At 40.2% G+C, this 23840-nt stretch overlaps 1 protein-coding gene across 1 annotated transcript; it reads left to right on the forward strand.

Annotated features, from left to right (window-relative positions):
• The first annotated feature begins 2486 nt into the window (after positions 1 to 2486).
• LOC145436911 (uncharacterized) lies at positions 2487 to 23119 on the forward strand. Its single transcript, XM_080314100.1, has 15 exons — positions 2487 to 3806; positions 5089 to 5281; positions 7112 to 7209; positions 9173 to 9406; positions 10200 to 10287; positions 12201 to 12322; positions 13300 to 13480; positions 16762 to 16871; positions 18110 to 18414; positions 18471 to 18515; positions 19351 to 19422; positions 19541 to 20356; positions 20967 to 21114; positions 21812 to 21992; positions 22884 to 23119. The coding sequence occupies exons 1-15, from the start codon at positions 3004 to 3006 to the stop codon at positions 22926 to 22928; spliced, it is 3441 nt and encodes a 1146-aa protein (XP_080170226.1). The 5' UTR covers positions 2487 to 3003; the 3' UTR covers positions 22929 to 23119.
• Positions 23120 to 23840: the final 721 nt, after the last annotated feature.

Below are 23840 nucleotides of genomic sequence, written 5' to 3' on the forward strand. Positions count from 1 at the left end.
GCGAAATTGCGGACCTATGGCAACCCTAGCTTAGATGGGCCCGCGTGTCTATGTCGGTAACTTGGGTGCGTCTCATGCTCCGTTGTTTCTATCGTTTTTTTAATATCCACCATTGCAAAAAAAGACTGGGCAAAAACGGTTCGATCTCGGGCGGGTAAGCAATAGAGTCAGGTCTCCGAGCACCCCATTGCTGACGTGCGCATATCGTAGATCTCTCACCCATTCATGTTTTATAATATAAATTCCACACGATAACAAAGAAAATCCTGTCGGTTGAACGTAATCAAATAAAACTTCGTGCATCTATCAAACAAGAACCATGTTATATCGCCTTTTGGCATTGATGCGCGCTATTGCTAACTTTATTGAATGCTCTTTTGAGCATGCGCATTGCGCGTATTTTGACAACGCGTCATGTTTTAAATAGGGCTTGGGTTATTTTGCCGAGTACTGACATCAGGCTGCCCTTGCCAGTTGCCAATATCAGTTATTTTATCAGCGATAAGTATACCTCTGAAGCTTTCTTCTAAGCGTCCATGTCTTGAAACCTCTATTGGTCGAATCACAACATCCAAAACCTGAACAAGTCCGCGTACGTACAGTTGTGTATTCTCGTAAACGACACTTCTGTGATGTAGTGACCGAACCGTATCGTTGTCAAAAAGTAATATGAATATAGAAGGTATGGTTCAAGAACCGAAATACATTTAATACGGTGTAACTGGCGTTATTTTATTAGCACTCGTGTAAAAGCTACTTATGTTAACTTTATAGTTTCACTAAATAATAACTTCCTATTGCTAATTTATGTTATAATATATTCTACTATTTAGTGAATAAACGAACGATATGAAGGTATGGTTTCGTATGGAGCTGAAGTTCTGCACCACAAATGGGTTGTATAAGTATTTCGAAGTGATTCACACTGGTATGATGTCATGTCAAGAACAAAGAAGGGACGTAATATTCGTTACGTAATCTAATTACTTGGATTTTGTGGTGTACGCAAAACCAACGAAGTTTTGAGCAATACTCCCATTACCGTTCATTTTTTAAAGAACAGTAAATTATGAAATGAGAAGTAAAAATAATGAATATAATGTATAGAATAAAATGAATAAAGATATAATATAATGCATTTAATTCGTTATCGAAATACGGCAACCTATTTTATGCCAACTGAAGGAGTTAGTGTACCATATATAGTACTATATATATTCTACATTGAGCATAAGCCGAATTTTCATACCGGTGACGTCATACTTCGTGATACGATTGTTAGCATACGCCTTTGAATTCTCTACAAGTTGCTGACGATTACGCCCGACGACTATCAGCCGAAAATATTCGGGTTCATTTCGATATGAATATGCCGTTGAATTAGAAAGTGCTGATATTTGGCTGCGCGGCTTCATTCATTTTCCCGGTGTGAATGTAGATGTCTTTCCGCGATACAAATGTTTTATCGTATCCGGTTTGACTATTGTCGGAAACAGTTATAAGAATAATTCTTTCTATTTTACTCAGCGTAGGGAACCAAAATATCGTGCAATGTCGCAACATTGTTCGCAAGTACTAGGACACACATATCCCATTGGAATATGTGCTTAGTCAGAGTTACCCAAACAGGAACAGGTAACGCGTGTTGTTGTGTTTGGCGTAAAATTTTGACACAGTGGCAAAACGACCAGACGACGCGTAGTTTCCCCCTCTCCACACTTCAATGTACGAACATCCATACACCCTTGCACAGCTGTGTCGCCACGAAAACCTGCACGAATCACGATGCCGGAGATGCTTTCTATCACGATCTATCAACTAGCCCATTCACGCTGACACAACAGTTTGTCGCCGAGATTAAGTTACCCGCGCCATCCTTTATCCCGCTACCTTATTCAATACTCCTCACGTTCAAACACATGTCAGTAACTCGACCCGAATCACGTGCCTCAACACGCGGTCTCCTAGCGACGCTGTAAACAACTCCGGCCGTAGTAAGGCGAGATGCGTGTTTGCCCGTGTCTCCCGGAGTGTGTATTGAATATGATATCCATACGTCAACAGCTCAGCTGTCGAAACCTTCTCGGAGCAACACTGGAGCATAATCGCAAACTGTGGTAACGCACGCCGCCCGTTCATTAATCACAAATGGGGTTTGAATCGTTTGATTGATAACGCACATTAACCAGACTTCTCCAAACAACCAATGCAATTAGTTGACGGTTAATTAATACTGCTTTTTACTTTGCGCATTTTGCAAAGTTAGAAGTTGTACATGCGTATTTAAGAAAAAATAGTTGCTGAACAATCAAAAAAAACACGTGTCGTCGTCTGGCATGAATTTCTAAGCTCGTTAGCAATTAAGTAATTTGATTCAGATAAAATAACAATGAATAATGTGTTGCTTCGGAACTCCATCTAGTTTTAGTTGATTAGTTTCGAATTTTTAATGTCCTTAGTTCTAGTTCTAGCTGCGAGTTTCGAAAAGTGAGTAGTTCTAGTTCTAGTCGCGCATTTTCATAATTCAGCGAAGGTTTTGATTGATTTAGACCCCAAATTAACGGATTGAAATTACGTGATACAGACTAGTACAGCACTGAACTTAATTTGACGATATTCCATCACCCACAGGGCGACAGTGAAAACCGTACCCTCGAGACTTATGTTGATATTACTCACTATATGATGCGTTCGGATAGTGTAACCTAGCTGCGGTGTGTGTTTGTCTATATCGGGGACTTAGCGATAGTTGCGCAACCTACTATATCCTCGGTAGAACCGTGAGGTTATATTTACTACGCTGCTATGAAAAGTCGTGTTTTGTTGACAGGTATATTTATCTTACGCTACGCAAACAATTACGAGAGATAGCAAACACAAGAACGTCTCTCAAAACCGTGTCGCTCGCCAGCGATGACCAATCACAACGGCCTGATCGGGAGAGAATATTTTTGAAATCTTAGCCAGCGCACAATAAGGCCGAGTTTTTATACCCCCGTCGCCATGTCGAGCTGTTTATTCGAGTGTTTGAAGGAGGCGGGTTTGGAGAGGTTTTGCGGCGCGATACAGCGGTACGGTTATAAGACCGCGTACAGCTTGCTTTATTTACCCCCGGCTCGGCTTACAGACGTGGGAATATCCACCGACTCGGACAGGCAGAGGTTTTTACAGCTTGTGCAGATTATAGCGTCTTTTCACCAAGGCGGTAAGCTATCGCCGAATCATCCCGCGTCGCCTCAAAGGCGTTCCAAACAGGACAGGTCAAGGAATAGTGCTGTCTCGATGACACATTCGCTGCTTTTTAACGGTCGCAGTTCGGACTCTGGTACATCTGAAGATTCGCCGCCCGATTATATACCATCGCCAAGGCGTAAAAGTGCTAAAACTCGGGCTAATTCGGCTAAAAGTCCGGCGAAGAATAGTGTTATGGACGCGGCGATTCAGATATCGCCGGCTAGGCACAGGCGTCAACACAGGAGGAGGTGTTCAGCCGAAAGAAACCGGCCGGATCATGTTACGCCCAACGAAACGCAACCTATAAAGAACGACACTCGAGATCACGCTTATGACGCACAATCGGCTGGGTCTCTAGTTACGGGGCGTCCTACTGAAGACAGGCGTACTGGCGTTGATAACGCGACAGCTGACAGCGTGGCTATGTCGGCGGAATCGTTGAAAATTCATAAAGTGCTGCGCACCAAAGGCTATAATTACGGGCTGCCTCGAGAAGACGGGCAATGTAAAGCGAGCGGCAGCCCGAAAGTTACGAAGGCGGACTTTAAATCGCCGGTATCACAAAGGACAAGGTAAGACGCTGTCTATAGTTAATCCAGGTATAAATAATACTTACTATGGTTTGAGAAAATTGAGTTTCTAAGGGCAGACTTGGACAATTAAATAATTCTAATTGTCTAATTACAATAATTAGGGCGAAATGCGGGTATACTAGTTTTAATCTAATCTAATTTGTTGAATGTTTCTTTGCTCTAATTCTGTAATTCTAATCCAATTTCTGGATAAGTTTGAAGTAATTCTAATTCTAATCTAATTTAGAGCGTCTGACTGATTCGATACGGAATCGAGAGTGTTCGAGTATCACGCGTTGTGATGTTATAATAGTGTGGGTGATTTTGGAAATTCGAATCTTTTATGAGACTACGAAAAAATGAAAGATTATCTGGCGTTTTTTGGAAAATATGGAAAATAGTATCTAAACCAGTGGTACCCCACCTTTTTGTATGTCGGAGCCGCATTTCAAACTTCAGAGTAGGCTACGTATGGAGCCACATGAACACACTCGAGTCTAGACTACTTATAACGAAAATATAAAGGTATAGCTAGCCTACCTCTAGATCTCACCATCCAGCTAATTCAAAAGCATGCACATTGCACATAGACTTCTATAGATTTTTTATCGGTTATTTTAGCATTGATAGCAATGATTGGCAAGTGCTATACGTTGAAATAAACTGAAAATACATATCATTACTACAACATATTATTATGTTGCTATGTGATAGCTCCTCAGTTTTCATACGCTCCAGCACCTGATGCGTAAGTTTGCGGGGGATTATAAGCTGAGTAATATTGGAATCATTGCAATTTATACCTTACTATGAGCCGCTATTATGATGTTAGTTATATTGTGTCGAAATTGACTCTTCACAGAGACGATAAATAAAAGTATTTGATCAGCCGAACTCAAGGTATATCCTTGTCTGACGGGTATTCACTATTCATCCACGCGTTTGACGCTAGTCTGCAAGAATTCTCTTTCAAAAGCGGCTTTGGACGGCTTTAGACATATATGTATAACTAATATCCGCCATTTTCGCATTCATATACAGAAATTAACTATAATTGACTATAACTATTCATAGAACCAAACAGCAACTGCCGTCTATTATATTTTTATGGAATATTTAGAGGTCAATCAGAGCCGCAAGAAGGGCGCCTTGTGTATTCAGATTGGAGTCCTCAAATCATTATGCCCTGCCTTAATTACACATGCGTCACGACTTATATTCGAGGTTCTCAAATCGTTACACCGGTACCTAGATTTGATATCAACGACGTTTCCGATTGCAGGGATAACGCAAACGTGATCGCCGCGCGACCTAAGATCACCGTGTGCGTCCGCAAAAGGCCCATTCTCGAAGCGGAAACCAAAAGCGGCGGTTTCGACGTGATCACGTGCAACGATGAAAACGGTGGCAAGGACGGGGGCGTCGTGGTCCACGAGCTTAAGCACACCGTGGACATGGCGGAGTTTATACAACAGGTAAGGGGTGTTATGTTGAAATTTAGACGAGGCCTGTTTTGTGATGATAAAATTAGCGCGGGTATGACGACTGACTAGTTTAGTTGTTAAAAGCAACTGAGAGATAGAGTATTCTATATATGTATAGAATATTTGTTAATCAAATGTGAACATGTCGGAGTTTGTTCAAGATATGAGGGATAAGCTGGAGTCAGGGGTCATCGTCGGCGACTATATAGCAGAGAATTGAGAGGAACATGGTATGCCGACAACAATTTGATGGTGCGGTTTTTGATAGGCAATGTTCTTATCAATTCTATAATAATTGCTTAAGATTACCCTTGACGAGTGTCCGCCGAAACTATTCGCGTTTGTTGCAATATGAATCTGTTATTTAATTGCACAATGTACACCCAGTATATATGTAAATGGAAACTATTTTAGTCTTGAATCGTGCAGTTTTCTTCTAGTCAGACGACTTTATCAGTGTCGCCGAAATATGACCGGATAGCCTGTGTCAAATCTGCGTCTTCGATTTGATATTGACCTACAAATAACTTATTGTTCACGTTGTTATGAATATATTTACGATATGGTAATATAATATGCTGTTGCGTGACTGCTACATCTTCTTCGAAGCGATAATATATTTGACAATCGCGCTCTGTGAAGGATTGTATTGATATGAATTATGACGATCGTTGTATTATACTTGAAGATAAGTGCATTAGCTATAATTCCCGAACTTAATGCAGTATATACTCAGTTATAGAGGTATAATTTGTCAGCGCTTTGTTGAGTTAACGACTTGATTTGTGTAATCTACATCGTGTGTGAATACGTGATTGGTTTTCGGTAATGTTCATGGGCGGGGTTGAGGTATTATCGCGGATATTGTGTACTAGTTAAAGATAAGATCTCCACATTGGTGAAGGCTGTGTTGACTTGGCAATCCAATCTCGAATTAAGCGTTGTCAATAGCCTGTCGCAAGCACTCGAATGTATTTCCAATTCCAATTCGCCCGCCCGTTGAGGCTTGATTGTAATGGCTTGTGAGCACAACAGATGCGTGCCAGGCTCGATTGGCGTCCCTAGAGATTATAGAAAACAACGGGTGGTTGCATTGTCCGTTTTTAACCGCACAAGTGCGTTTTGTTGGCCCGGCAATCCGCGCCGGAGGCGTTCTCAAGTACATTAATGTGTTGCGTCAAGTGGGTTATTATTTTATCGAATCGTTATGGCCGGTTTAAGGTGACCCGTTGGTGGTAATATTGTTGTATATTACTACGAGCACGCCAGCGCGTAGTATTCTTTGGTTGATTTATCTTTATTAACGATCTTGTGTATTTGGAAATTCCTGTGGATTGGGTGTGGTGATTAATGGACGGCTTATGCCTTCCTGTCTCCTCCTAGTAGTAGTGATATGAAGAAGAAAAAGGTAGATACATATATGCCCAAATAACATTATGAAATAACAGAAATACATCAGCAATTATTATAAAACCACTATACTCTTGGAGGTAGGCCTCGCCTACAGATCTTCAATACTATTGAATAATATATTCATATTGAAATGAACTTGTATAGTCGGATGCCACCTGTCAGGGGTAATCGTCAGCAACTAGTAGCGATTTGGAAAGAACATTATATATCAACAATCGTAGTACCAAATATGACTTCACGAATCACGATATTGATGTTTAATATCGGAATTGAAATAATATTGCAAAATAATGTAGTATTCCTTTTTAATTTCAATATCACTATATATTTCAATCATCAAAGAATATGTTAAACTTTGAATCCTATGTTGGTTCATGCATTCGTCAACATCTTGATTTTGGTTTGTAGAATGTGTTCCAATTCGACAAGGTTTTCACGGAACGCAACACAAACCAAGACATTTACGAAGGCGCTTTGAAGTCTATGGTGGACTGGATCATGGCCAGGTGTGCATTTGTAGTCTGGTGTGAATATCTAACCTAAAACAGTTCAAATAAGCACAAAATAGAATATCAGTCAACGGGTATAGCATTAATTACAGCCTGTGTCCAAGTCCATATTGTAAGTGGAATTACTTGCATCGTGGTATCATTTGTGATTCCTTTTCTCCAGCTTTTTGTGTGTTACTTGAATAAACTTTCAAGTTTTTCTGAATTTACCTACGTAATAAGCTTCATTTAATCAGTAGAACAGAAAGTTAAGTGGAATAACATACGAGGAATGGTTTACTATGTTTCTGGGGATACTTGGTTGCCCACTGCCCAGTTTCAGTCCAGCGACAAAGAATGAACATAGTAACTTGATTGACCGCTAGACCAGACCTGATGGGGCTGGATTTTAATTATGATAAACTCACCTTCTCTGGTTTGTGTATATAATGTCATACTGTGCCAGATGGATTTTTGAAATTATTCTTTATGCTAAATGGCGTTTATTCATAAATATGTGTCTCTTCCCATCCTAATTTTAATTATCTCCGATTCGTTCTTATAATGTGATACTGTGACACAAGTCTGCTTGACAATTATTCTTGATGCCAAATGTCGTATATTCATGAAATACATCTCTTGGTATGGTAATCTTCTATTGGTTACCTAATATAGAGCAATAAAACAGTGCTTGTCTGACACTGTCGAAATAGGACCCCGTGAAACGCAGTTTCATAGAGTCATATATCTGGTGATGTTTACCTGTCGCCAGTTTTATTGGTAGTTTGGCACTAGTTCAAATAAATTTTACGCTTGTTGAGTGAACTTTCAGGATGAGTAATGGGCTTGTTTTGTGCTGTTAAACACATTGATTGCTGTTATTTTTCGAGCAGTTCTCACATTCGTTTTGACAAAACATCTTCCTTGGTACTGTATCAAATGAATTTGTGCCGGTTTGGACTAATCGCAGAGGGTGACAGTATTCAGCGTCGCTACTCGATAAGACGTAATGTTATAAATTTCCACTCCATTACAAGTAGAGTTATCAATTTGAAATACATGAAGTTTATTTTCATAAATTAAGCATGGGAATTGCAAATGCCGGCACAGCAAGCTTGGTTCATTCCGCACTACACTGATCTCCCGTTGCATTTTCAGGAAACCAGAATTTAGATTAGAATTGAAGTCAGAGCGTGGATACATTTAACAAATTAAATTCGAATTAGAGCAAAGAAACATTACTCTAATTATACTAGAATTCTGTAGTTTTCCAAGTCTGCTACTCATTTCCTGGTGTGCAAGTGAGGCAGTGAATGACGATGGTAGATGCTATTTGGGAGTGAGCCAATTGTAGCCTACATGGCCCAAGTTCCTTTCTTCGTTTTCTAGCAACACCTTGTACTGTTTTAATTAGGTATGTTACCTAGTCTATAAAAAGCAAAGAAGCAAATATTTGCCACGGTAACAGCACTCATGACAATTTTTCTAGGTGGTGCCAGAGAGGCACCAATTTTCAAATATTGCGAAACTGTCTACTTCACGGTGGAATAAAGCATGAATTGAGAATCCAATTTTTAATCAACCATGCCGCTTCAAAGTAGGCCTACATTTTCTATCATTTATTTAAAATCCTTCATGAATTTTCAAGTCACCCCATTTTTTTCATCATCAACTTTTTTTTTCATTGAGTTTAGAGTGAAAAAGTTGATTTTTCTTCAATTCTCCGTCCCCAGAACTGAATAATTAAACATTTTGGTTGGTTCTCTACCGTCATTAAAGGGAAAAATGTCGATTTTGAAGGTTTTGCATGTAGCGCCATTGAATCCGTTATCTTGGACACCACTGAAAGTATTTCAATTTTTGTTCAATTCACTCGGAATTCAAAAAAGCACAAGATTTGTAAATATTGTACAGTACAAATGTCAAAATGTTTGCTGAATTGCAACGGAATGAGTCCTAATCGTAATGACATCTTTTCCAGAGACGGCCGGGCCACGTGTTTCGGGTACGGCCAGACAGGCGCTGGCAAAACTCACACTCTGCTCGGTGACGAGACCGAATGGGGGGTGTTCTTTCACGCCGCCCGGGACATTCTGTCGCGCTTGGCGATGCAAAACCAACGTCCAAATCACCCGAAGCGCGGATGCACCTTGTCTATCAGCTTGTACGAGATTTACTGCAGCCGCATATTCGATCTTCTCAACAACCATAAGAGGTGGGGGTTTTGCAGATATTGACTGAAAGCATCCTACAGAATTCGTCTGTTTCACAGAGGTTGCTTCTCTAGTCAAAGTAAAGGTTTATACTCAATTGTATGGAGAAGTAACGGTTTTTCATGACTCGACTTGGCTCTAGTCATTTTTTCAAATGCATAGAATGACGCGACTCGAGTCAGTTTGTGTATTGACTCGACCTGTACTGGAGTCATTGTGCATGACTCGAACCAAGTCATATTATGACTTGAGACTTAGACGGCCAACACAGACATTTCATTGTAACTTCGAAGAATAGTAAAGTCACCACATCATTGGTATTTGGTCTATCGGTACTGATACTTGGAAAATGGAGCCAGAAACTGTTAGGACTGAGGAAAATTGTGATATTATGAATGCGAGCCATACTATATCACTCTTGACTTGAAAAGAGTGGGTTGAACCCGATTGAACTCAAAACTGAACAGTGAACACTATCACTTCGACTCGACTTGACTCGAGTCAAAACTATAAAAGTGAGATTGACTTGTCACTCAGAACCTTGTGACTTGGTTACAACCCTGAGCAGCTGAGCTTGACTCTTAGTAAAGTGATCCAAACTTACCCCGAAACTAGTTTCTAATTTTGAAAATACAAGTCATAAAAAGTATGTGGTTTTGCCGGAAAATTGTTCCAGTGAAACTAGCCTATCAGGATAATGCACTCCAGTAATTAGTGCAAGCAGGTAAAATATAGTATTGCTTTGGTATACTGTAAAAATGGGGTCCTTGCTACTGTCAACCTGTTTTATTTCAGATTGCAAGCATTGGAGGACAGCAATAAGCAAATTCACATTCACGGTCTACGTTCAATTACCGTTCATGATATGAATAGCCTAGAGGAGGTGGGTTATCGGATCTAATGTAGTTTTAAGTTTCTGTGCAAATTCCGGGGCCTTTTTTGGGTAAATAGGTGGGCTATATTGGATTGGTTATAAACTTTGAACACAAAGTCTTGATATTTTTAACGTTAATTGGGAATTCAATATAACAACTGAAATGAATTTGTTTAAAGTTGTATTCCGTGAATTAGTATATACCAGGTTAGTTTTGGTGTTAATGTAAAGGCTGTGTGCAGTCAGCAAATTCAGAATGCCTTCCTGTAATTTGAAATTCGCCTTATCAAACATATAGCACTAAGTAGACTAGTAATTTCACAGCACATAATATGCAACTACGAACTCGTTGAGGATAATTTGATCAACAATCCTCTGGCACTGCAAAAGTGAAAAAATATCTATATCCCTATAAGTTCAGCACATATATTTAATGTCCCTCTCAAATGAAATAAAAATGGTTGCTTGCCATTTTGTTGCTTGGTAGGTATGGAATGGCATCAAATTTGCTTGTAAACGAACATCCCTCCTAGGTTTGGTAATAGATAAGTCCTTTGTCATTGATAACAAAAGGTTGCTGTGCCAGAATCAATATGACACACACCTGAATATTATAGTATGTATTGATTAGTGGGGTAATCCGGCGGCGTATGACTTTGAGTAATATATATTGTTTGATTACCTTCACCTTATTCAGCTGTCCAAGTTAGGAATATGACACATCAAGAAATGCTTTGTTTGATCCAGTGTCGCCATAGCTTGAAATAGGTTTCGCTTTTCCGAAAGTCATTGTTTTGCTCATATTCTGTAGGATTTACTACAAGTGGTCTCGTGCTATTGTGTTGATTTTAGCGTCTGAGACACTTTAACGTGACCATCGTAGACTTGGAAAGCTATTATGTAATTTTAGGGAGTTTCAGGTGCGATTCTTTATATTGAATACCATGTATTATATGGAAAAAAGTATCTCTTACAACCAAAAGGTAAAACCCATAGTAAGGAACCGACCACATCTGACAATGCTTCCTCATTTGCAGACAAGATGTTGAGATTGGTATACTCTTATAAATGCTGGATGTTCAGCAGTAGGCCCATCACTCTTCAGTCCCTGTATTTCTATGAATGGGGGCGTTGGTTCAAGTCCATACTTGCTACACAAATATTCTTCTGTGACACAAGTGTAAAGATAATCACTAGGGCAAGTTTTTGTTGCAGTTAAATCCGTGGAAAGTTGCATTAAATTTTCCCAAAAGTTGCACTAAAAGACCACATTTTTGGTCACATGACTAAAAATAAGGTCAACCTTCCGGCTCAGCTCCCGAAATACCCGTTAGAGCGTTACTTCAGTGCTGATTTACGGTATTTCAGTCGAATTTGGCCGTGTATTTCACCAAAATTCTCAAAAAACAGTGACATAATTGCCAAATATTTCCAGTAAAAAGTTGATTGCATGAAAAATCGAAAAAACCTTCATGAAAAATCGAAAAAGTTGCATGAAAAAAATGGACGAAAGTTGCAAAAAGTTGCATTATAAGATTCCTTCAAACAGCTTAAAACAGCATCCTACATATCTTACGAGTATTTAGGAAGCTGCCGGAAGCTGTCAAAAGAAGTTGCAAAAGTTGCAAAAACTTGCCCTCATAATCACCTGTTGCAAAAGTAATCTCAATCGATAGCGTTGATAGAATAACCGCAATAACGGTTTATAGAAGCAACCTGTGTATTCGCCAAATGCATTGGAAATGAAGGCTTTATTCGACACATAACAATTCAGATTCCTGTGAAATTAACCACTTTTATATTAATTGCCTGTGATTGAATACGTTTTCGATAAATCTTGTTTCTTAAGCCTCCAAACATTGCCAAATAAAACGTAATTTCACATTGTTCTCGACTCAATCATTTTCACTCAAAAATTTCAGGTTGTCCGCAAAGGATTGGGAGAGCGCAGTATCGGGGTTACCGGCGCCAATCAGGACTCCTCGCGATCTCACGCTATCGTGCAGCTGTCGATCAAAGACGCAAAGGGGGCTGAATTCAGCAGGTTGGCTTCAACGCAGATCGTTACATTATGAAGGCAATGATTTGCGGGGCTAGGTGTTTGCAAGTTCTAGTCCGATCCTTCTCAATGTTCTGTGAAAATGCTAAAATCTGAAGAAATTCAGCGCTGGTTAGGTATGGCTACCATATTTTGAGGTACGGAAAAGGGGACACTTTTCACAAATTACAAAATTTATAACGTCGGACAACAAAACTGGTAATTTGAAAATGTTTACGGAAAATACTGTTATGTTGACTATAAAAGGTAATTTTACAACTTGTTTCCCGAACTTGAACGTCTACATTCTATATTTTGCATCATTTATGTCGGGTTTTAGTTGTGCCTCTACGTGTACAATCGCCTGGCTGTCAAGGCTATTAATGAGGATGACCCCCCAAAAAGTAGAACGTCTGGGCGTTCACGGAGGACATTTTGATTTCCTGAAAAAGGCGGACAAATCGTCCTCAACGAGGACGTTTGTACTCCAGTAGAATTAAAGTAAAAGGGTAAAAAAATTAAATATTAGGGCTGTTAAAAAAAACAACTTTTCCTTCAGATTACACTGGCTACTTGATAAAATTGTTAGGTTGGTTAAAAACAACGCTGCACACCAACTTTGACTAATTCCAACCAGTAGAAGCGAAGTTATTGCAGTAGAAAAATTTGGATTTGAATAAAATAGTATTTACGTTGGCTAACTCTTTAATTATTTATTATAAAATCATGGAATTGGTAACTTTTCTACTGCAATAACTTCACTTCTAGTGGTTGAAATTGAGCCAAATTTGTTGCTTTAGCCAAAATAATAATTTTTTCATGTGGCCAGTGAAATTTGAAAGAAAAAACTGTTTTTGAACGGCCCTACTGTGCAAGTGGGGAAAGCCTACTAATCTAAAAAGTTGGGGTGCTTCGTTACTGCTCACATCGGCGTGTCTGTACCGTAGTTGTTAGTTACCATAACATCTTTATATATTCGTCAGGCTCTCCTTTATCGATCTGGCTGGTAGCGAACGTGCCAGCGACGCATTACGAGACTCGGACAAGCGTAACCGATTAGAAGGCGCCGAAATCAACCAATCATTGCTGGCGTTAAAAGAATGCATACGGTCGCTCGACCTCGCCTTGGCGCACACGCCCTTTCGTCAGAGCAAGCTCACGCAGGTAACGACTAGTTTCGATCCGAAGCTGTGAAATTACGCATCGGGATTCATAAAAAACAATTTTTCTCATTTATTTTGATGGCTTGTTGATAAAATTGTTAGGTTTCCTAAAAAACGCCTCACAAACAAAGTTGGATCCCTTCCGACCTGTAGGAGCAGAGCTGTAAGATTAAACGATATTGTAACTGTCGAGTCTTAAGAGCGAATTTTGGCCGTTTTTGCACATTTTGAGAAAATTAGGTTTATGTCACGCTTTCATTTACTTTCGGCCGTTGAAACAATGTGATGGCTAATTTATGTCCGAAACATGATGAAAATTGTGCATTTGAAAAAACTAGTATTTACGGTTGGAAACTTCATGTTGCTTCACTTCTACGTGGTGGAATTTAGCCGAATTTGTTATGCATTGCCTTTTTTAGTGAACGGAACAATATTTCATTGGACAGTCAGTAAGATTTGAAAAAAATGGAATTTTCGATATTCTTGGATTAATCCAATTTTATTGTTACAAAATCTCTCCTACATCTTGAAATTTTGCCATTTTTTTAACAAGCCTGCTGCGCATTGCCCAATTTCAGATTTGAAAACGTTCTGCTGTAAATTCGGCAATCTGACAACGTAAATAAACTCAGCACCCCAAGAACAACCTAAAGCCTAACCTAACCTAAAGTCTAAAGCAGAGGTCTCAAACTCAAATGTGCTCGCGGGCCAATTTCCTAATTTGTGATGACCCGCGGGCCGCAGCATCAATAAATAGGGGTATTCAATTTATAATATGCCACTAGGCCTTATTTACCTGCACCTTGCAGACAGGCATTCCACAACCACCGAGAAAATGTAATTTACCATTCACGCTTGGCACGAACAAATAATATTTTCTATTATTTGAATAAAATAGTTTTTGTGCCGGGCATAATTTGTTAGAGATAACTAGTTTAGACATCATGCGAAGTTTAGACATCATGCGAGAGGACGCATGATGATATCGTAAAAGCTGTCGGATTGTAATATTGCAGCTATTGGACCTTTGAAATGCCACAATTTTATGTAGAATATTTTAGAATTCACTAAATTATGATCTGATATCAGAGCATGTGAGCGGTGTAGCCTAGCCTAATCGGGGTTTCTTATATAGCCTACTCGTGATAACTATAGGCTATTGTTACTGTCATTGCCAAAGTCAAATTTAACCAGCGTTAGGATTTTCTTCGATTAATATTGGAACAGATCAATAACAACTTAAATATAATTATTATTGTTCCATAGTAATAGCATTGTTTCTTAACCGTTTTAGCGACCGTACCCCTTGTACTTTTAATAAGATTTTCAGTGACCCTTGTCGATTTTCAACACAATTTCTGATGAGACCTATAAAAATCAGAAAGCCCATTCACATAAAATCGCGCGTAGCGCGAAGTATATTTTCCAGTTGAATAAAATAGCCCAGAAAATATTCCACAGCATATAGGCCAATTTCCACAATGCATCTGGTACCCCCTGATGTGGTGCTTTGTACCACGAAGGGGATACGGACCCCTGGTTAGGAACCCCTGGAATAGAAATGACTAATCGCCGAAGAATCCATTGGTGTTACAGCTGTGGACTGTGGAGCGTACCACTACCTTACTCGCCACCGATAATAACATGGACAGAGAGAGAGCAAGCAACATCCAGGATGTAACCAAATATACGTCACGGGGGCCACAGAATGTCAATGGTTTCCATACAGACCTGATTAGATTTCTATATTCTATATACCCTACGCAACGCAAGCTACGGGCTTTTGATATATAATACTATTCCCCACGACAGCTTCCTAGATTTTTGCCTCCGTAAGATTGCCAAGTCACTATTCCGAGAGGCAAGTCTTCTGATTTTAACGTTCGACCCTACTCAACTCGAGTCATTTTTAGTTTATCACCCAGTCAATCTAAAATCGAGTAATTTGGCGAAAGGTCGCACCAAACAAAATCACAATTTTCAGGCACGAATCATCAACGGTTCATGTTTGTCATCATGAACCTGAAATGTGACGTAATAGCGATCTTCCACTGCATGGTAGATTTTAGGAAGTGATGTGATAGTGAAGTTTATTTAGATTTCAGGTTTTTGTAGTAGTTTTAGAGTGAACTTTAAGTTCCTAAATCTAAAAAAAGATATATGACACTAGAATATATTGTCGAATACTTGAAATTGAAAAATGCCTTCGCGGGCCGCACAAAATTTTCTCGAGGGCCGCATGCGGCCCGCGGGCCGCGTGTTTGAGACCTCTGGTCTAAAGCCACTGCTGCATAACAACCCTGTCAGGTCGCTGCTTATTATTATCAAGGGAAGTGCCAAAAGCTGTGTGACGCCTGCTGCACAATCAACGTTTCAGGGTCCATTTTGTTGAAAATTGTAATTGGCAAGCGACATGCATTTGTGTTAAACGTAATCTCCAATTCGCAAGATTCGCAACGTTTATTTTGCTGAATCAATCTTTTGATTAAATCCTGCTGAACACCAGTAATAGCCTACAGCATGTCAAGTTCAAAACGGATTAGACGAAATAGCTTGAGAGCAAACATCCCACTATGTCCGGTTGCATGTTTATCTGCGTCAAATTTCACAGTGCTGACATGCCTCCATAACGCCCCGCTTCTTGCACCACCGAACCTTAATAATAATTTTATATGAGCGGCTAAGCAAATAGGAAATATTGACCGATTCAACTCGAGATTGTTTTGAATCGAGTTTATGGTTTTTCTTCGAGACCACAAATGATTGTGTATTGTTTCTCAAACACAGCTTAGTAAGTCTTCACACGCCCCATAAATTCTGGTCACTTCTGTTTACAGAATAGCAATTAAACTCAATTAGGTTCCGACAATGCAAACAGCGCAATTAGAGCTAGAACTTTAGCGCCGACCTAGAGCTAGAGCTACCAACCTTTTACAACTAGGTAGGTTCCATTCGAAACCACAACTTTCCACATGAACATCGGCACAAGTTTTAAATGGTAGGAGTTTCGATCTCTAACCCCCCCCCCCCCCTGGCCGCAGCAACTGTTAGTAAGGATGACTCTGAGCTACAGTAGTCGGTTGACCGTCAATTAAATATAGTGGTAGTTACTACAAATCTGTCTTTGGCGCCCTCAAATAGCAGTGTTTCCAAAATTAAATTTAACAAATATGAAAGTTTGGTATCATCACCTTTCATAGGGGGTCCACACTGCGCTGCCATTTTCATTTAATATAGGCTGATGTTCGCGAGTTATGATTGTTTACCGTATATTCTTGACAGGTGTTGAGGGACTCTTTCATGGGTAACAGTCGCACGTGCATGATCGCAAATATATCGCCGTCGCACGCCAGCATGGACCACACCATGAACACCTTGCGTTACGCTAGCAGGTGACTCATTTATATAAGTTTTTTATGTATTGTTCCTGGTTTTAGATAAATTTGTTATTATTAGTAGACCCTGGCACAATGGTTCGAGTAATCCAATCAGAATTGATTGCTAATTTTGATGATGCTGTAGACGGAATGTACAGTGCGAAACAAGCCAAGCTTGGTGCACAGACATTTGCCAGTTTCATGTTTATGAGACTTAGTTCTTGTTTTAATATATGTGTGCCTGCTTCTGATTTTGAATTTAATTAATTTCCGAGTTTCTGCCAATTCAGTCATTTTAATTCGAAACTAATTCCGAAAAACGTTGTAGGTATAATTCCAATTTTAATTAATTTGGAATAACTGAAAATGTTCTAGTGGTCACTTCTCACCGAGGTTGTCCACTCGATTTTGTGGTAACCTCGCTATCACCTCACGATTGCGTCACTTTTCTAAAAGATTGCAGCAAACAAATTTCAACGCCGCAAAGTTATCGCGTGACTTTTATCAAAATACACCAACCCGGTTTGCGCGAACAAGAAGCAGTTCGAGTATGATCTAAAAATAGTACATTGAGCATAAACCATCTTGTTCCCGCCTCTATTGTTTAAAATTTCATGCCGGTTTCGTCGTGTTTTGTGATACGATTGTTGATATGCAATGTTCGTTTTAATTCTCTACTGGTCGCTGACGATTTGCCCACCCCTGATGAGTGTCAGCCGAGGATATCAATATTAGAGGAAAAAATGACTTTTTTTCTCAAATTGTACTGGTTGCTTGATAAAATTGTTAGGTTTCCTAATTGAAGCCTGCACACAAAATTTGGTTCAATCCCAACCAGCGGCCGCATTGCTACGGGAGAAGAAAGTTTTTTATTTATTATAAAAAATGAATTGAAAAAATTTCAAAATTTTCTGTTCGCCCCGTACAATTGTTCGGTTGTCTATAGAAACGATGTTCACCAAATTTGACTCAATTCCAACCACCGGGAGCGGAGTTATTGATGTCAAAAAATTTGGATTCGAATAAAGTAGTATTTACGGTGGGCAAAACTATAATAAATAATTAAAGAAATGGCCACCGTAAATACTGTTTTATTCCAATCCGAAAATTTTTGATGGTAATAACTCCGCTTCTGAACAATTTTATCAAGTAGCGAGGAGAATTTGAGAAAAATAGTCATTTTTGAACACCCCTAATCAATACATTATTCCATCATCGCTTGTCCCGATTCAAACTGCTTCATTTTTTGTCAGGGTAAAGGAACTCCACCGTAGACCTGCCACGTCTACGCCGCAACGACAAGGCAACCGCCAGCGCGTGTCGTCAGCCAGGACATCGCGCCACCGGCCCTTCACCGCAGACCCGACCTTCTCTCAATCCCGACCTTCTGCATCTGCGCACAAGCCGCGACCTCACATGTCGAGATCCGTGTCCATCGACAGCAGCACGAAAGTCTTGGACTGCTCGGCCGCGTTCGGAGGACGAGGGAGGGAATTGAGCAGGACCCCGCCGCCGGGCGTGGCCTGTTCCACGACTGACGATAGTCGCGAATTACCGAGTAATTTTTGTTGTTTTAGTGAAGGTTTGTCGCTTAAACAGGGGTTTCATTTTTAGACGAATCCGAAAATATCCGTATCAGCTCAGATGCAGCTTTTACCGGTAAGTGAGACGGGTGTAACGCAAAGTTTACAACTGAATTCCACCCTTGACGATCTCGACATTTAGCACTTTGCATGAATGTAATCGGAGTTAGGGGTTGGATTAGCTTTAGATAGGGTAGGCTGAGGGTTAGGAAATCTGGAATGTTCTGCTTGCATCTTAAATTTCATGGTGTTAACTCTAGGGTTGTAATGACTCGAGTCATGACTCAACTCGCAATTTTTACTTGATTTGACTTGACTCGAGTCAATTTGTGTATTAACCCGACTTGCACTCGAATCATTGCCTATGACTCGACACATTATACTTCCTCTTGCTTAAATTTGGTATATCAGGAACTGTAATTGGGAAATAGGCCCCGAAACTGTCTTATATCCGTTTGAATAAACATGTTTAGAGCGAGAAAAATGAGTGTATTCTGAATCGTAGGCTTTTGATAGCACTGAAGAGGTTCGCAGCAGTGTGTTGAATCTGACTTAACTTGATACTGAACAGCAAGCACGGACTCGGACTTGACCCGTTGTTTGCTGACTGGGACTTGACTCGCTGGTGAATTGAAAATGACTCGACTTGTCAAATTGACTTGTGACTTTGTTACAACTCTGGTTAAGGTTACCTTTCTAGCGACATCGACTGACCACCATTACTATAACCTCCTTGGCGAATAGTGAAAGTTTGTTGCATAGAATTATTGTCTGATCGATTTCAAACTAATCTTAAGCCTTAATCCGGGAACCACCTTTGCCGTTGGCCATGCCTTTTGGAAATAATGTTATGTCACCTGTGGTACCCTAGGCGCGCCTATAACCGCAATTTAGTGATGATATTTTTGCAGCTGTCGAAACACAGACAAGTGCAATCTGTCCTGCAACGGTCGCGGCCAAACACCGAGAAGATCAAGCACCAGGTATTGACATATTGCGTATCATATGTTTAAAATCGTCGTCTTTATTGACTTGAGGCTTGTTAAGCTAGTTATGCTGGCTAGGAAATTTCCGGAATTTTCAGCGCAATGTCATTTACAGACCGTACGAAACCTGCTCTTCCGGAACAAAGAGGAACAGACGAATTTCGGCGACACCGCGGCGGTACCAGAATAGGTAGACCGCTAGGAAAGGCAATCCGACGAATTGCCTCAGACGGGGCCTCGGAACAGTCCGCCTCCACTACTAGTACTTGTTCTGTAACGTCAAATGACGCGACCGACTCTTACCGTCCGAATCGCAGACGATCTTTCGAATCGCAGTCTTCGAACGATTCCGAAAGCCCAGACGCGACGAAAACCACAGACAGCCCCCCGGCACTGTCCGGGGATAGCCCGAAAAATCCTGGGACGCCTTCGCCCAAAAAATTTCTTACCTTTCTCAAAGACAAGCAGTCGATCAAAACAAAAGCTTTGCGTCAGAGATTGAAAAATGCCCGCCACAGGGCCAATTCGGAGCAACGTGGTTCCGAGGACGAATCGGCCCCGAGCGAACGGTCTAGTTCTCCAGCCGGGGCAGTCTCGACGTCTCACGATACTTTAACTTCAAACGTACAACAGCACCACAGGAGGATATTAAGACCAGACCTTGTGACAAACCGGCCCACGCCGATTGTCATTGACAATGCGCCGAGCCCCGGGGCTTTACCGTCGCCGACGCTGGATCGGTCTGAGCCGAAGAGGTCTTCGAGGATATCGTCTAGGAGCGCGTCGCCTGGGACGGGTGGTAGGACCACGCCTGTTGAGAGACAGTCTGTATCTTCGAACCCGGCTACTAATGTGGGGCTTACGTCTGCTACTGAGTTACGGGCTAGGTTGGCGGCTGCTGCTGCAGCGATGAATTCTCAGAGCGATACAGGTATGTTATGTCGTGTATGGGACTGGGTGAATAGACTACCCCAGTGATCTGATCCTATATCTCAAAATATGGAAATCACTCGACTCGATGTGTGTATTGACTCCCCTTGGACTCGAGTCATTGCTCATGACTCGAACCAAATCATATTAAGTGAGACTCAACGACCAAGACCAACATTTCATTGTAATTTTGAAGAATAGTAAAGTAACCACACTATTGGGGTTTTGTCTATTGGTGATGCTACTTGAAAATGTGACCAGAAATTGCTAAAAGTGAGGAAAATGAGTATATTGTAAATGCGAACCATTCGATATCACCATACTGGTTTAACAAGACTTTAACTGGAAACTGAGCAGTCAACATAATGACTTGGACTCGACCCTTTGCTTGCTGACTTGGACGCAGACTTTACTCGTAGGTGAATTGAAAATGACTCGAGTCGAAACTATAAAAGTGTGATTGACTTGTGACTCGGAGCCTTGTGACTTGGTCACAACCCTGGCTTTCAGTGTGCTCGACCATTCAAGCATCCAGCATTATGACGCCATAACAGTGTTACCGATATTTCTTACCATTCAACAAATGAGGCTCAACTAAATTGCTTGTTCAGAGGAAAAGAAACCAGGCAAGAACGGCAATATAAAAAACGGTTCGGTCCCGAAAGTATCTTCGTCTTCCGACAAGGAGAACAGCGACACCTTTGCGTCAGAAATGTCGCTCAGCCAGCAAGAAAGGAACGAACTCATTTACAAGACGCAGTAAGTTTGACCTATTACTTGTTTTCCGTTTCTTATGACATTGCGATGTCTTAGCATGAAATGTTTATCAATTTTTTAAGTCTTATTATTTGTAAAACGTTTTCGGAGTGCGATATTCATGCACGATTGCACCACTTCGCAGAAATGGGTAATCATTATTTGTAATTGTAACCGTTTACATTTGAAAAAAAAAATGTTGTTGCGATTTTAATCGATTGCATTGTATGCATGACGATTACTCAACTTTTTATGAAGCTATATTGTCTACAATTTAACAATGTATTCTTATTGAAATAAGCCCTAATATTTTCAGCGCACACTGGTCGGCGGTAATCGTGAGCAATTAGTAGAGATTTAAAAAGAACTTTCTGTATCAATACACCTGAATGGTGTCAACGGAAAATATTTGGTTTTATTCCAATATGAATATGTCATTCTATTTTATGTTGAAGCTTTGTACCTCCAAGAGTCTTGTATATTGTCTAGAAATATGTGTCAAGCTCAATTTAAAGAAAGCCAAATAAATGTAATCTTGAATAATCATGATTACCTTTTTCCGTATATTCATATTCGACTAGTGAGCGATTTTGCTGCAATTGTAATCCCGCGATTTGGAAGTAATCGTTATCGATGGCATTGATACGGTAGCTTAAATGTGCCACGTCTGCTTCTTTGCATGGTAAACTCTTTTACGCAGGAGCGAAGTGATCATAGCTCACCAGGAGCACATCTCCGAGATTCTGAGGATCAGCATCGAGGAGGAGAAACTCTACCACAACTTGCGCGAACGGTGGGACAAAGGGACCTCGTTTGAGACGTACACAAAGTCTCTCGTGAAACTTTTATCGCGGAAGACTAGGAGCATAGAAGCGTTAAAGGTGGGAATGGATTGAAATAGAAACTGCCAATATACATACAGTGTTTGATATGATTTTCGGTGGATTGCCGAAAAACCACCTGTGATGTTTCATTGTTTCGCATGTTCCTTCAGAATTGGTATAGTCAGCATTACAGATAGTTAGATTTTGATTAAATTAGGGTTGCCATATTTTGGGATCCGAAAAGAACACACTTTTTACACATCACAAAAGATAGATTGCCTCACGGGAAGACGGGTGATTTGAAAATATTTACAGACAATATTCTTGTGTTGACTGAGAAAAAAGGTCACGTTTCCAGTCCGGTTCTTGAAAGACTTGGTCGAATGTACAGATTTCAGATTCGGCGTCATTTATGGCGACTTCAGTTGTGCCTGTCCAAAGGGATGTCAAAATTATAAAGGAGGACGATTTGCCAAAAAGGAAGAAATTTGGGGGTCCTCGGTGGACATTTTCGGTTTCTTGAAAAGGGAGGACAAATCCACCCAAAGCAGGACTTACGATAACCCTAATTTAATGCAAGGAGTGTTGATATCACCATAGCTTCGTTAGCACACTTGCGAAAACTGCTGGATTATCAAAATGCTCTGTAGAACTAGTACTACGATAGCTGCTACGATGCAACAAATGTAGCTTGTAAAAAATAACTTTGACTTCGTAGATGATTTTGACCATTTTTTTGACCCAACGCTACAATTTTGACGAAATTTTGACTTGTCATGACTGGCCAAAAAAATCGCTCTGGTCATTACTCACACCCACCTCCCCGAATGCCGGCCTTGCTTACTTTTGGCACAGGTTGCAGTGGATTACCAATCATTGATGATATTTCGTCACCATAAAAACTTGTGATGGTGTGTTTCTTTAAACTTGCGATTGTCACATATACAGGTTCAATTGGCATTATACGATCGTGTCCGGGACACCTACCAATGAAGCTGACGCACAATTATGACGCATACAACAAGCCAACGTTTGCAAACGCGAATTTATCTTCCTTTTTCAACTTATCCTTTCAAAAGACGCTGTCCCCTATTGTAGCCATACATGTTGAAGTATATTTTTTTCTGTAGCACAGAGGTACGGATTATATTTCTGTTGAATACGTACTCGAATTTAATACCGCACCATATCGGTACTATGTTGTTGTCTCCATTTTTGCCTAGTTTCGTAACAGAAAGATTTTTTCGTGCCAACTGTGATTATTTTGTCAAAAAATATTCTTTATATCAAACGTTATGATTTATACAACGATGATTTAAAATGTGATGTCGCTAAGTTTGTTGGGTGCGAATGCGTCAAAAGTTGTTGGTAAACTATACCAAATTTTGTTAGCCTCGAAGGTCCCAGTTCTGTTTCCAGCAATTCAATTTGGAATTCAACACCTTATTACATCCTCCTATAATAGCTTCACTCATTTCTTCAATTTGATTAACACGTCACACTTGAATTACCCCCTGTCAGAAAAAAAAACTTTGCATTTTGTTCCATTAAATTCGCTTTCATCTCGCTGTGGCCCCACATTCCCCATTCAAACCAAGATTGTTAAGTGGCCATACGAGTTAACATGCCAGTTTTGAATTCGGCTTGAAATTCTCGATGAGAGTCTCGTCATTTGTATTTTTCTACCAGCATACATCACGATTCGCGGTCATCTTAGGTGAAGCATTCATTTTCGAATTTATCAATCCAATATTAATACATATCATTAATAGTTATTACATTTCTAATGCCAAATGTGAACTGGCAACCATGGACGTGACCCTCAATCCACCTTAACAGTTTGAATGCTACCAGCATACCACACCATAACAGAAACGGTACTATATTTCATATAGCAGGAGACTT

Source organism: Botryllus schlosseri, chromosome 4 (assembly GCF_051294905.1).
Source record: "Botryllus schlosseri isolate E-star chromosome 4, Bs_hap1, whole genome shotgun sequence".
NCBI classification, from domain to species: Eukaryota; Metazoa; Chordata; class Ascidiacea; order Stolidobranchia; family Styelidae; genus Botryllus; species Botryllus schlosseri.